Source organism: Elaeis guineensis, chromosome 10 (assembly GCF_000442705.2).
Source record: "Elaeis guineensis isolate ETL-2024a chromosome 10, EG11, whole genome shotgun sequence".
NCBI lineage: Eukaryota > Viridiplantae > Streptophyta > Magnoliopsida > Arecales > Arecaceae > Elaeis > Elaeis guineensis.
In genome coordinates this window covers 9040204-9055918 of record NC_026002.2, presented here as the reverse complement: position 1 = coordinate 9055918, position 15715 = coordinate 9040204, and the positions used below count along the sequence as shown (strand labels likewise).

The 15715-nt window shown below is 36.0% G+C and overlaps 1 protein-coding gene across 1 annotated transcript; it reads right to left on the bottom strand.

Moving 5' to 3' along the window:
- Positions 1-2343: 2343 nt before the first annotated feature.
- Positions 2344-7942, bottom strand: LOC105053373 (serine/threonine-protein kinase 52). The gene is made up of 8 exons (XM_073244692.1): positions 7649-7942; positions 7494-7554; positions 6861-7365; positions 4199-4320; positions 3686-3894; positions 3405-3579; positions 3040-3174; positions 2344-2813 (listed from the first exon to the last, which is right to left on the bottom strand). The coding sequence occupies exons 3-8, from the start codon at positions 7183-7185 to the stop codon at positions 2607-2609; spliced, it is 1173 nt and encodes a 390-aa protein (XP_073100793.1). The 5' UTR covers positions 7186-7365; positions 7494-7554; positions 7649-7942; the 3' UTR covers positions 2344-2606.
- Between the last annotated feature and the right edge of the window lie 7773 nt (positions 7943-15715).

Here is a 15715-nt window from a genome sequence, read left to right as displayed (position 1 = left end):
CATGCCTTGTATCGCATGGGGTTCTAAGCTAGTTATAATATAGATGATGACGATTATTTTTGTTATACCTTCTTTTAAATTAAATATTTCTAAAATTCAAAACTTTTGCCTTCAAATTGCATCCAAAAGTGATTGCACGGTTTGAAATAATATTTTATTTTAATAGTGAAAGGAACAATAAACCTATTGTTTCTTATTATTTTTCATTATAAGCACCAGTATAATAGCCATTATTTCAATTACCATTTTAACATTAAAAACTTGAAATATTATTTTGATATAGAAAATGGTCATTTAATTGATATAGTAGCCAATAACAATTTTTGATGAGATTCACTGTAAATAGCCGTAATAAAAGAAAATATTTTTTAAAGCCTTAGATTCCTCAGGCTGCTCTATTCTTTCATCTAGGGATAAAATAATTTTGTAGCGAAAGAAGAATCGCTTCGATCAAAAATCTTCAAACTTCACAAAATATCATGCTTCTACCGAGAGTAAGCTATCAAAACCTCAAGGACCAACTCATCCCGACACAACTTGCACAAAATCTCATATACTTGAGAAAAACCCCAATTGGAACCTAAAAAACCTTCCGATCTCCCTCAGGTGTTCTTCTTCCCCACAGATCTCCGAAAAAAGAATGAAATGAAAAGAAAAAGAACTGAAAAGGGGGAAAAAAAATCAATCTATGTGGGTAAAGGTCTTACCTTTATTTTTTTCATCTTTCCTTTTATTTTCGATGATTTTTTCTTTGTTTTCTCTTGATTTTTTCTCTATTTTTTCCGTCCTTAGGAGTCTGCTTGGAGCGGCGGCCAGATAGGGAAGCTTAGACGATGGCTAGTGTTTTATGTTGGTATTTATATATAGAAGTTTAAAAGCTCTAAATATATGATCAAGCAATTTATTTAGAGAGCCAAATGGTGTCTAATTTGTTAAGGTGGTGGTTAAACTATTCTAATAATCTCATCTTGCCCCCTCCTCTCTCTCTCTCTCTCTCTTCCAATCAATTGCCCCTCTCTCCCGAGCGCCTCTCCTCATGCGCCTCTATATACGAAAGATAATGGCACATTTGAAATAGGAGTTGGATGCATTCAAATTGCTATGTTTGATGGGATTACGTGCACAATTTCTAGTGTCCGATCTATTCCAGTATATATATATATAAGTGCCTCTTATCACATGAAAGTTTGATGTTGATAAAAACAACTTTTTTGGAGAAAAAAGATAGCTCAAAATTGAGTGCTAGTCGTAGCGAAGGGAGAGCAGTTAGATAGCTTTTTCCAACTCATTGGAGATACCATGCTTGGCAATGCATGGTATCTCAAGCTGTGACCATCGATTTGGAACCAGCATTTAGGTGATCACTTAACCAAGCATGGCTTGAATGTACTCCTTGATACAGATTTGCATCCAAGTTATAAATCTTCAAGTGTGGGATTTTGTGAGGCTTGCTCGTATAGAAAGCAGCATAGAAGACATTTCCTTCACCTATTAGGTAAAGCACAGTTTCTAGAGTAGATCCATTTTGACACTTGGAAGCCCGGGCCAAAACACTTGGTGGAGCATCATATTTTGTTTCTTCCACTGGAAAAGTCTCGAGTCTAAATCATGAAGAGGAAGTCTGATACTTGTCTCAAGGAGTTCCAGGTTTTTATTAAGAACGAGAAGAGCAAAAAATTTGTTTCTGAGATCAGATAATGGAGGAGAGTGCATCTCAAGGAAGTTTGCACTTCTGCAGTAAGCATGACATCAACAGGCATTTGACAGTCCCTGGTACGCCATAATACAATAGCCTCGACCAGATCTTGATATAACGGTATAGAACATTTGAACTTACATCCTTTAAAAAGAAAAGCCAAACAGAAGAGGTATACACAGATTGAAGAGCATAATGAAGGACTAACTAGTTAAAGAAAGTGCCGTCAAGGTACAAGTATTAGATAACTGGGTCTTAATTATCAATGCCCAGGAGTTGTCATGGTCAAGGGTTGGTGCTGCCTTTTAGACATGCATGAAGAATTTACCATGCCATCAAAATTATCCCTTGCATGTCATGCTAACAACAAATAATGGCTCATGAGAAACATGCGCATGGATGAATGGGAAATGCTTTCTGAGTAGAACTGACAGTAGGTGACCTGGCAAGTTATGCAAACAAGAACAAATCTTCTACCAATTTTTTTTTACCCAATTGAAATTACCAATAAAACGCTTACCGTATCAATAGAATTAATATATGAATGTATTTGCAACCCATCACAGCACATAATAAATGAAATTGCGATGTTAGATTATACAAGCTAACACGATGATGATCTTACCATGATGATCAGACTTTGAGGATTTAGGAAATACAATTTAATAATGTATGATATGTTTCTCAGGTGTGCTTTACAGACATTAGTGGCAATAAGATCACAGCCAACCATGTTAAGCAATGTCAATTTTGAAGCACAGCAATAACTTCAAAGTTAAAATGTTCCATTTAATATGAATATGTCACACTTTTTCAATCTCTCAACTCAAAAATAGGAGTCTCGTGGTCAATAACTTCCAAATCTGAACCATAATGGAAGCTCCTCGCACAAGTGTTACAAATAAGGACGCTATGGACCACGAGCTGGATTAAAGCAGAAGCATCCACCCACCTGATCTTCGGGTATCATCCCACCTCCTTTACTGGTGTCAGTTGCCTCTAAGAGCTTCACAACTTCATCCATTTCTGGTCGTTTATCAGGATTTGCATCCCAGCATTTCCGCATAATATTTGCTAAAGAGCTAGGACAGCATCGAGGGATTTCTGGTCGTAAATTCTGCCAAAAGTTCAGAATAAATTACATCCCATTTTTGTTTCCCATTAAACATCTGCTGGCACTGATTTATGGTATGAAATGACAAGATATTCAAGTACTTTTTAAACCAATAAGCATTAATTATTGGCGTGCTCTGGTTAGTGATAAGAAGAAAAATGCAGCTCAATTTCTTAAAGTAGGTAAAAGCAAATGGATAGCAAATAAAAGTTTTACTGATGCGAGTAACCTGTCGAACAACAGCAGAGGATACTTCAACAAAGCTGAGGTCAGGGTATGGCATGTCACAGCAGTAGATCTCCCACAAACATATGCCGAAGCTGTAGACATCACATTTACGGTTGTATGGTTTACCTTCAAGAACCTGACATGCTTCTTCCATTAGAATTGCTTGCATGCAAATTCTTTTAAATGATTGGGGAAAGGATATTCCTAGAACTCTTTCATGACAAAAAAATATAACAGATTTTCACTAAACTCAGAACTATATTTTAGCAAGTCTTTTATACCTATACCTATTATAGAATTCAGTTAAGTTCTTTCCAAAAATATATATCCAACAGCAACAATATATGCATATAAGGAGATGGGCACCTCTGGAGCCATATACCCAAGGGTACCCGTTTCACCGGTCATATCCTTGGGATTCTGAGCCTCGACACGAGCGACACCAAAATCAGCAATTTTAAGATTTCGCTGGGTATCCAATAACATATTTTCGGTCTTGACATCACGATGCACAATCTTCTTTGAATGTAAATAGCTCAATCTGAAAATAAGAGAGTATTTTTTTTTTTTTAATTTTCAGTAGCACTAAGAATCTGCCATAATATTAACTATTAAGTATAACCATATTATTGCTAGCCAATGCTTACCCTCTAGCAAGGTCCAATGCAAGCTGAATAACAATTTTATAGGCAAGTTTCTTTCTCCTATTTTTTATTAAATATTGTTTCAATGTTCCCCCAGCAAGATACTCCACAACAACGCAACACGCTCGAGCTGGAAGGGAACTGTGGTCATTGCTGGTAGCATTCTTTTGTGGAATCCTAAGATCTGAGGTACCTATTGAAGCCCCAATGAACTGTAACGAAAAATATTTAGGTTATAAATGGACCATATAGATTTGAATGCAATGAAAAGAACATAAATAGGAATATATTCCTAACTCCAAACAGAAGATGACATGGAATAGAACTTCAAGAGCAAACTTATGTACTAGTCATCATGAAATACCCTGAGGTGGCCAATTTTGAAGACAGACATACTTTAATCAATCAATGCATATAATCGTTCGGTAAGCATTATTAAAATACAATACAGCGGTTCTTTTTGACAAGTACAAGTCATATAATGATGAAAGGTGATGGTTCCAAGGAAGTCCTCACCTTGGTAACATTTGGATGGTTAAGGTTATGCCAAACAGCAACCTCCTGCTGAAATGATGTTCGGAGAGCAGCAGCTTCAGCATCAGTTGTGAACCCATCTTCTCCCCAGTTCAACAACTTCACTATAATGTAGAAAATAATTATTATGTAATGCCAACTTCAGGGGATGGCTAAATTGTATCATTGATAGATACACCTGGAAGACTGTTTGAAACCAACTTACACTAGTATCACCAAATATTATAAAATATTACTCAGCAAACTGATTCTGTCTCTATTATTCATTGCAAAATATTAGTGCAGGACTGTCTCCATTAACCAACAATTAATGAACATGAAACAACTTTTGAACAACCAATTAAACATGTTATTTGCTCTTAGACCCTGTCAGAAAAGAGTAAAAATTACACAATCACGCAATAAAAGAAAATATAAGCATATAAACAGGAAGTAGAAAATGGAAAACACCCATGATAAACTCAAGGAACAAAGATGAAATGAAGGGAAAAGATTCTGGAAGCTGTTTCCAAGTATCTCGGATTATTGTGTATGCATATAAAGCATGTTTCTTATAATTCTAACTTGTTTTTCTGCATATTCTGAAGTGATAAGGTCATGTTTTGTAGTTCTTAAGAAAAAAATGAATCGAGAAAGAGAGAGAGAGAGAGAGAGAGAGAGAGTTTGGGAAACAAGTTGTCTACAGTAATGACCAATTATGCACTAGCGAAAATCATTCATCCATAAGCATACTTCTGCCACATGGATCTCCAAGCTTGGATCTTGATTGTCCTCAAGCAAGAATGTAGCATTTCATAGGAAAGAGGTTTGATGAGGAGATCCACAAACCATGAGAAACTTGACAGCATTCACCCATATCAAATACAGAAATGAAAGGATTGCAAGCTAAAATGAAAAAGCACCTTACGATATCACAGAGGACTTTACATTGGTTTCATCAACTTTTCCATATAACTCTTATGAAGCATAAGAGAATATCTATTACTAGATATATATGAAATCATGAAAGTTAATCTTGGAGTCAAAATGATCAACATGAAATTTCACTAAAATAGGGCCACATTCTTGGCATCTGCTTCACTAAATTCTTGACTAAATTTTTTGGAATCACATGCATGGTATGCAATTTTTCCTTTTTTATTGAAAATTCTCTTGACTTCATAAGTGGCTCAAGCCATGACATTCACTCTATGGCCAAATTAAATGTCTGAGTTTTATCATTTTGCACCAAGCTAGGTTGAAAGGTTAACAAACAAGGCATCTTCTTTATTATTGTAAGGTCACTATGCAAGTGTCATGCAGTCATGTCACTTCATAGTCCTGCATTAAACTATGTGACACACAACTGATGTTTTTCACATTTTGTTGGGAGGCAAGGGGTCAAGTTCATTGAGAAGGGAGTTCAGCCTCATTGTGAATAGGAGAATAAGGACATAATTATTCAGTTTTGTCATCATGCACTCCAACCTTTAGGCAAGAATTATAGTCATCCTGAATCAAATTTTGTATCACTATCAAAATTTTGGAAAGTAACACAGTACAACAATAACATAAATCTACTTGAAATTACACAATCACAATCTTTTTTCTTCCCCTGAAATATCACTAAGGCCAATAGCCTCCATTGCTTTGCAATATTTTGCAAATGGAACATTTACATAACTTGCCTCTTTAAACATCAAATCCTGCTCTAGACCTCCCCCCGCAACCCCCGGAAAAAAAAAAAAAAAAATCATTTCTTTTATATAAAATTGTAGAATAGGTTCTTTGTGCCAATCTTGACATATGTAACCTATAGATTACTCCTGAACTGCATCGACCCTTAGTTGAATATTTTTAAAAATGATCAACCAGTCAAATAAGATATTATAGTCATTACCAACTCCATAATCATGTACCACAAAAATATTGCTAGCAAAGGAAGGACAAACTGAAGAAATATGTTTCCATGCCTCCCTAAGTTAAATTATTTAAAGAAAGAGATAATAGGAACAAAAAAGATTAAGAAAGAAATTCTTGTTTCAAAATGACGACGATGATGATATGCTAAAGATTCGGAGTATCCCTTTCATTCTGCCAAGACACAAGATCATTTGACAAGGCTCTAGAACAGACAATCAGAAGAATTTGAAAATAAACATCTGACTGACTTAAGCAGCATGGTTAGACAAGCAGGCAACAAGTGCCTGGGTATTGCAGAGATATCAAACGAGTACTTGAACCTCCATGAAACCTTCCATAGTGGGTCCATTTGTAATAACTATGGACATTCTTGTGATGTAATGAGGATACTTAGTAGAACCTGCTAAACATAGGGATTAGGCCGAGAAAGAGGTTTCAAAATAAAGGAATGAGGAGTTGGTATCCTCATGAAACCTCGAAGGTAATGAAGGATTAGGAGGCATCCCAATCATGATCGGTACCTGTAATTTTCAAGCATGCTTCCTTATCCAATCTTCCATGGAGCCTTCCTGATTAGAGTTGTGTTCCATGTGCAATCCCATTTTTATATTTTGAGGCAGCTTTTCTTATTGCATAGAACTTGTAAGTAATAACAAGTCTGAATTAATTATATATGCAGATTCCAACAGAATATAACAAGTCTTGCAATTTTTCTTGAGCCCAAAAGGGAAGGAATAAGTACCTGCAACATCTTGGCCATCATAAGTGCCACGATACACGGTACCATAGGTCCCTTTAGCAATAACATACCTCATATCCAGTTTGGATACATCGACTTCCCATTCTTCTTTGGGCTTTAGAGGACCACTCTTGTCCTTGATCCACACCCTAGAAAGTGTTTTCTCCAGCTGAATATCTAAGCTCTTGAGGTCAATTTTATCAGCTCTCAAGAACATGTCCTTGGTACTCAAGCTCCCAGGACTCTTCAATTTATTCTGTGAATCCCCGTCCTTCGCTTCGGAAGCACGGCCAACGCTTCCATTCTCTATTTCTATCCTCAAATCCATATTGCCAAATTAACACCCCCCCCCGGTAAAAGCCCAAGAATGAACCTCAACTGGAGGGATTTCCCCCCAAAAGCTATAAATTTTTCATTATTTTCTCCATCAGTCATCAACCGACTGCCATCCGAAGGAAGAGACGCTGAAAAGTCCCTCCTTTGCGACCACAGTCCTCAGCCAGACAACCTGGAATGCAGAATCCTTTCAATCAAATGCCTAAATCAATAAAACACAGCAAAAAAAAAAAAAACAACAACAACAACACCATAAATCAAAAAATACTTAATTTTCACAGCAAACAATGCGAATCAAACCTGAAATCAGAACGAATCATCAGAACTCGGATAGCAGAAGCTCCAAAATCCCATCTTTTCTCTGCCAAACAACAAAGCCGCTCAAGTTAGACTGAGATTCAACAGGAAAAAAAAAAAAGGCAATTTGAAGATTTTCAAACAGAAAGGAATCGAACGTGGAGAAAAGGGGAGAAGACGAGTAATCCACAAGAAAAGGAGGCCGATCTCGTAGACCCGGGGCACAGAACCCTAGGTAACAACCTCGAGGTGGCTTCCGGATCGATTTAGAGCAGCGAAAAAACGGTGGAAAAGGAGAGAAAACAGAAGAATGGAAGGACAGCGTCACTTCGGTCGTCACAAGACAGAGAGAGAGAGAGGGGGGGGAGGGGGGGGGGTGGGCGGTGGAGGTGTGTGGGGAAAGGGCGCGAGGAATCATGCCCTTAAAAGTAGGGGGAGAGACGACCGCTTCCAACCAAAAGAAACCGCAAGAAAGCGGAGGAGCCAAAAAAAATCAAATACCAGAAGACAACAAGAGCGAAAGCGAAAGTTCTCTTTTTACAGAAAAGTCCTTAACATTTTTATTTTATTAGACTGCTTATAGACATAAATCATCCATCGTGATGGTAGCAGCAATGCATAGGTTGTCCATTGGATGATTCTGTTTTAATACTTGGTTACATAAGAAGCTTATAGTTTACTTGAGTTGTTCTACTAAAAGAGAATGGTACTCATGGTCTAACTTCTCACATTCCTTAATGCATATTAAGCCATGTGATCTATGCCCATTTTAATATATTGAAGCATGGCATGCCCAAGCATGATATGCTTGCATTTTCTTTGTCAAGATATTTACATCTTAAAATATTTGTAATACTAAACAATAATACACCAGTTTCTTTATGCCAAATTTGTACATGTTTTGAAATAAATCTTGTTTTTAATCTACAATTTTAGTCATTTCCGTATTAATCTTGTCTGGTACCCTTTTTTTTTCTCAATTAACATTAAGTCATATTAACGTTTAAAAAGGCATATTTTTTTCAATTATAGTATCAATTATAGCAATTACTATTGAGATAGATTTGCTATAGTTCAATGGAGAGATCAAATTTTTATTTCAACACTTCTTAAACAATACTACTTATTAGTAAAATTTTTATATAAATGGACACATATTACACTATTAAGATCATAACAACCTCAGGCAAAAGGAGATCCTGATTGTAAAAGTTTGCCCATTGTATCTCTGGCAATTTTGGTACATGATTGCATATCCATGAATAGAATATAGAAAATATGGATGGATGGAACCACATGTACCACTAACTTGAGCAATTATTGTATCATCATCAATCTTGTCCACAGATCCAAATGATCAGAAAAAGACATGTAAAAGGGTGTAAATTCTATTTCAAGGAATATAGAGCGTTCGATGTAAAATATGCATTTACTTGGCCAGAGGCGGGAGTGCCTTGCAAAAAGCGGCACGGTGGTTTCGCAGCCTCGAGGTTCCCGCCGGACCAACAAAATTATTGTCTCATTTGTTTTTTTACTTAATTAATATAGTGATACTAATAAAATATCGGAAAACAGGATTTTCGTTTCACCTTACCGTACATGCAAAGTTGCGGCTATGATTGGCTCTGTCGCTGTTCTGACACCTTGGGTTTTACAAATTTCACTCCGAGATTCCTGCCAAAATATTGGATAAAAATCACCGAGATCATCTTGGTTTTTTGATAAGAAGGGCGGTCAGCCCAGCCGAATTTATTAGCAAGGTGACTATTTGTAAAAGGACCAGGAGAGATAAATAAGTGCATCAGACTAGCCTAGTCTAAGATGGCCTAGCTGGGGCAAAAGGAAAAAGGGATAAAGAAGAAGAACTCAAGCAAGTGGGACACCGAGGATGTGAACTTCTTTTGAGCCCGTTATTTCGTGTATAAGTATTATAAAAAAATAGATCAATTGATCAATTTATTCATATTTTTATAATTTTTAGATAAATAAATTATTTTTTTATAAATAATATTTATTCATAAAATAAATAAAATTTTATTCATTTAAAAAATAAAAAATTATTTTTTATCAATTAAAAAAATAATCTTTTTATTTCATTCCTACTATATCCCTAACCCTATAATAATATCATAATAAGATATAATATTATAGTATAATATCTTATTTTATTATTATAATATAATATTAATATCTTATACTACTATTATAATATAATGAAACTAGCCGAACGGCCTCACGTTGTGCATGGTCGGATGCACGAAAATAATTTTTCAGATATTACTGTATTTTTATTATTATTCAAATTATTATTAATAATAAATGAATATTTATTTTTTAAAAAAATAATATTTTATTATTAATTTTATGAAATTAATTTTTTAAAAATAATATGTTATTATATAAATAGTATTTTTAAATTAATAATAAAATTATTATTTTTTAAAATAATATTTTGAAAAAATAATATTTTTATTATTATTTTAAAATTAATATTTTTGCTTCAAATTATTATTATTAATAAAATAATAATATTTTTTTCCTCCTTCTTTTTAAATATTTTTTTTCTTCCTCCCGCCGCCCCCGCCCTTATAGCCTGAGACCAAGGTCACTGCCATCCATACTGCCCCCACCATGGCCCCACCCCACTACCTTCCACATTGGATGCATGAAAATAATTTTTTTAATGTTGCTATATTCTTGTTATTATTTGAATAATTATTAATAATAAATTAATATGTTAAAAATAATATATTTATTATTATTTAAAAATAATATTTTATTATCAATTTTTTGAAATAATTTTTTAAAAATAATATATTATATTATTATTATTATTTAAATAATATTTTAAAAAATAATATTTTTATTATTATTTTAAAATTAATATTTTTTATCTTAAATTATTATTATTAATAAAATAATAATATTTTTTTACTTTTTTCTCTTCCTCCTCAATTATTTTTTTAAAATTAATATCTTAAAAAAATAATATTTTAAATTATTATTAGTAATCAAATAATAATATTTTTTTCTTCCCCCTCTCCAAATATTTTTTTCTTTTTTCCTTCCTTTCCCTTCCTTCCTTCCCCTCCCCAAATAATTTTTTTAAATTAATATTCTAGAAAAATAATATTTTAAATTATTATTAGTAATAAAATAATAATAATTTTTTCTCTCTCTCTTCAAATATTTTTTTCTTTTTTTTTTCATTTTTTTCCCTTCCCTTCCCTTCCTCCCGCTGTCTCTCCCCCACCCCTCGACCCCACCATGTCCCTTGGCTCCAACGCCACCAATCCCCCTCTCCTTCCCTCTGCGACCCCGGCCCATCGCTGTCCCCTCCTATTCCCTCCCTCAACCCTGACAAATCTGAGCCTCCGTAGCTCCGTACGAGCACTAGCAACCGCTCTTCCCCTCCTCCAGCTCCGATGCCACCAACCCAGCCTCGCCCCACCATCGTCTGCATTACACCAGCCGTCCACACCGTACCCAATTTCGTAAGACCACCAAACCCCCACCTCTCCCCAGGCTCTGAATCCACCAACCCCCCTCCCCTCCTCTCTCCGATCCCACCCTGTCGCTGTCCCCTCCTGTTCCCCAAAAGGTCTAGATCTTCGGCCACCGCCACTCTCTCGATTAATTTTCTTTTCTTCGATGTCTTGGATTTTTGCTTCCGACGAGTCGAGCAATCATCCTCACCACCGTTTGAGAGGAAGGGATCGAAGGTCAGTTGGATGGAGAGGCTGCCGTCATCGTCGAAGCTGTCACTGACGAGAAGATTGAAGGACACATTCTGCCTATTGGATCTGATGGACATGGGCGGAAGAATCTGATGAAATTTGATTAAAAAGAGAAGGAGATGGGCGTTCGAAGGGCTTGAGAAGCTTCAAAGAAAAAAAATTAGGAGGGAAGAAGGTGACGGTGCCTCAGGGAGATCGAAAGGACGGGCCAATATCGATGACAATAGGGAGAAAGGTGATGGTGGAGAATGGCGGGAGGTGGCAGCGAGGAGAGTGGGAAGGAGATGGAAAAAAAAGTCAGGAGGAGACGGAAAGCTTCGTAAGAAAAAAAAATAAAATATTTATAGAAAAGCTGAAACTCGACATGTGGCACATTGGAAAGATTTTGACTTTCTGAATTGACAACACTACAATACTCCCCCACAGAGTATTGTTTTATATATATATTATATTATTTAATATCTACTAATATTATAGACTATATTATAATATATATTTTATCTATTATATATAATATAATATAATTTATTATATTATATATAACATATATTATTTATATTTATAAATATATATTATATTATATATTATAATATATAAAATATAACATATTATACTATTATATTATATATAATAATATTTATATAATAAAGAGTATTATGAAAAATATGGATAGATCTTAGCAACTTATCCGAAAAATTAGTAATACAAAAGAATATGGATATCAAATTTTTGAACCATTTTTAAATATATAAACGAACATGAATAAGTTATTTTTTTAAGAAATACTTATTCAAAAAAATATAGATTCCTAGACAAATTGTTTATCCTCTTAGAGCTAGTAACATCTTCTATAGGTAACGTTTGATGACCCAAATGAGATCACCATGGTGATTAAAGATCATAGATGATCTAAGATCATAGATGATCTGAATTCTATGATGATCTGATCTTCAATGATCTAAGATCATAGTATTTCGTAGATCATGATATGGTGATTAAAGATCTTTGAGTATTCACGAGTAATCTGTTTGGTATTCTACAAAAATCCAAGTTTGCTAATTATATAATACCAAACTACTCATAATATATTTTATAAAAATATATTTATTAATCATATATAATATATTATAAACAAAATATTACTATATTTATTAATATATGAATAATTAATAGATACTTATAAATATTTATTTTGATTAGGAAAATAATGCATATTGAAATAATTTAATTTTATTATATAAATATAAAGTAATTTAAAATTATCATTGAACCATAATATGACAATAATATGATTAATAATATATTATCATGCAATATATATCATAAATATAATATATAAAACCAAATATAATATAATGTTATATATAATATTGATATAATTTATTGATAGGATATTGATATATCAATTTTTTTATTAGATTGAGGAATATTTTTGTCCTTATGTTTCAGTCTATGATCATTATCTAGTAGGTGATCTTGAATTTCTGACCTCGAGGATTGGTATCCCATTATTAGGTTGGGAGATGATTTGAGGAGTAAGAGTGATTTGAAACCACTGCTACGTAGGATCATCATGGTGTAACCAAATACAATGATTTCATCATCTCTATCCACTTCACCTTTGATTTTGAATGGACCATCCTATACCAAACGCCCCTATATGAGTGGATGGAGATTATTTTCTATTGGGATAAACCGACCAACCCCCATAAAACGATCGATCTCCAGTGCAGACCGACCGACACCCGATTCTGACCCCACAAATAGACATTACCCTGAAAATGACTACCGACTGAATATCGACCAAGCAGGCCGATATTACTCTCAACCGACCAACCGAACACACCTCACTGACTCAAGATCGGCAAGCGATCGATGTTCGGACACTACAGACAGTGGACTATTTTGACCATCGATATTTCAGAGTTCTCAACCGACAGTCAACCCCCGACGCATAGTCGACCGACTCATTCAATATATCATAACTGTCATGGACGGTTATCCCTCAAATATCACGACGAATCCATGGGATTTAATAACCCACAACGAGATTACAGCCCAATGATTCTATGCCATAAAATGCGAGACCATATCCGACGGTTACAAGAACCTCGTCTATAAAAGGAGATAAAAAAATAGAACTGGTAAGCTACTTCGGGCCAAAGCTCTGCTACTATGAATATTGAAATTTACGGTTCACCAATTTTTCTCTCTGACTTAAGCATCGAGGGTCCCTGTCGGACACAAATCCGCTCTGTGTAGACATTGTCTTACAGGTGCTCGTTCCCAACGACAGGCGATTGAGAGTTGGCCGCAACAGATTGATGCGCTAGGAAGGGGAGAAGATCGTATTCATTATGGGAAAAATCATAGCACAGCATTCTACGGCAACAGGGTCGGCGAGACACTCTTCTCGTCGGGAAGAGGTTCCTCCTCCTCCTCCAATAGCAGAGCCTAGTTCTTCACGTCTTGTGATCACCATGGACGTCTAGATCGCTGCACTTGTACAATAAATGAATGTCCTCATGAAGGCAGTCAAAAGCCTCCAACAGCAATAAACACAACAGCAACAGCCACCGGCAGAGCAATCGATGGCACAGTCGGTGCCATCCAAGCACAGCCGCCATTATCCACGGCGATCACTGTCTTCCTCTCTGGAGCGACAGTCTCGATTTCTCTGTCGAGACGAACAATGACATTCTCGACACTCTTGGCATGCCACTCATCATTCTCGAAGTTCCTTTTCTCCTTTTCATGTCAATAGTACTAGGAAGGAGAAACGACTGCGAATGCCCTCCGCATCTCCTTCAAACTCGTCGGGTGGTTCTACCCCCGGAGTTTTTCAATGACGATTTAATGATTATGAACGTAAATTCCAAGAGATCAATCGCCAGCTTGCTCAGCTTCAAGTGAAAGGTCGGAAGTCCTCCAACGACTACGACTTTCACACCGTCCAGCCGCTCTCTCGACATGTCTTGGACCAACTGATCCCATCTTGGTTCAAGATACCTTAAGTGGAGCCATACGACGGATCCACCAACCCGATCGACTATCTTGAGAGCTACAAGGCTCTCATGACGATTCAGGAGGCAACTTACGCCCTCTGATACATCAACTTCTCGACAACTCTTCGGAAAACTGCTCGAGCTTGGTACACCGAGCTTCAATCGAGAAGCACATATTTTTTTGAGCAGTTAGAACATTCTTTCGTGGCCCACTTTAGCACCAACCGAAGGCTACCAAGAACTTCTGATAGTCTCTTCTCAATTAAGCAAGAAGAGATTGAAACACTTTGAAATTTTGTGGCTCGCTTTAATGCGGCCACACTTGAGGTCAAAGACCTCAATAAAAATATGGCTATCTCAGTCATGAAAAGAGGTTTGAGGAGATCTCGATTTATATATTCTTTGGATAAGACTCTCCCTCGAACTTATGTGAAACTTCTGGAGCGTGCATATAAATATATGCGCGCAGATGAAGGAGCTTCTGACCGACGTCAGACAGAAGGCAAAAATCAGAAGAAGAAGAAGAAATAGAAAGAAGAAGCTTCGATTGAATCAAGACGGCCACCTACCGATAAACGAGCTTCGCCTCGACGATGAAGTCTGACGCTGAATTATGACAGGTATAACTCCTACATTCCTCTCTCTGCTCCTCGTGCGCAGATTCTCATGGAGATCGAAGGAGCAGAATACCTCCGACACTTCCCACCGATGAGAGCACCACCGAGGAGCCACGATCGAAAGAAGTACTATCGATTCTATCATAATCATAGTCATGATACCGAACAATGCATCCAGCTCAGGGATGAGATAGAGGTCCTGATTTGACGAGACTACCTTAAAAAATATCGAAGAGATCTGCCAACTCAATCTCCTGCCAATCGACGACTTCAGTTGACTGAGGAAGCTGTAAATAATCAACCAACTGTGGGGATAATCAACATGATCTCTGAATGATTGAACCAGAAGGCAACTTTTGAAGAAGAGTCAGTGAAACGACAACAACTCAATGTAATAACTTTCTCGAAAGAGAATGTTCGGAGAATTCAAACTCTTCACGATGATGCTGTTATTATTTTGACAATTAGCTAATAAAATCATGACGAATATTTTATTCTACTCGACTTCCTTCTGAATGCAACTACTCAAAGAATCAACTACTTTAGTGTCGACTATATTTTAGTCCTCTTGCAAAAATCAACATCCTGACTGTAATTTTAAAGCGACATCAAGTATGCAGGCTTTCACTGTAAAAATCAGAGGATCGACTATCTCGATATTGAATATACTTCGACTTTCACTGTAAAAATCAGAAGATCGACTATATCGACATCGAATATACTTCGGCTTTTACTGTAAAAATTAGAAGATCGACTATCTCGACACCGACTACATTCTGGTTCCCTCACAGAATCGACCTACCGACTACAACTGGAGGCCAGCACCGATGATGCAGACTTTCTCCACAAAAGCCACGCTGCCCTCA

Coding starts and splice junctions, on each gene's coding strand:
- LOC105053373 (XM_073244692.1), bottom strand. CDS start 7,185: ATGGATTTGAGGATAGAAATAGAGAATGGAAGCGTTGGCCGTGCTTCC. Junction 3,580..3,685: donor GCATTGGACCTTGCTAGAGG/GTAAGCATTGGC, acceptor TCTTATTTTCAG/ATTGAGCTATTTACATTCAA. Junction 3,175..3,404: donor TTGGGTATATGGCTCCAGAG/GTGCCCATCTCC, acceptor GAAGCATGTCAG/GTTCTTGAAGGTAAACCATA.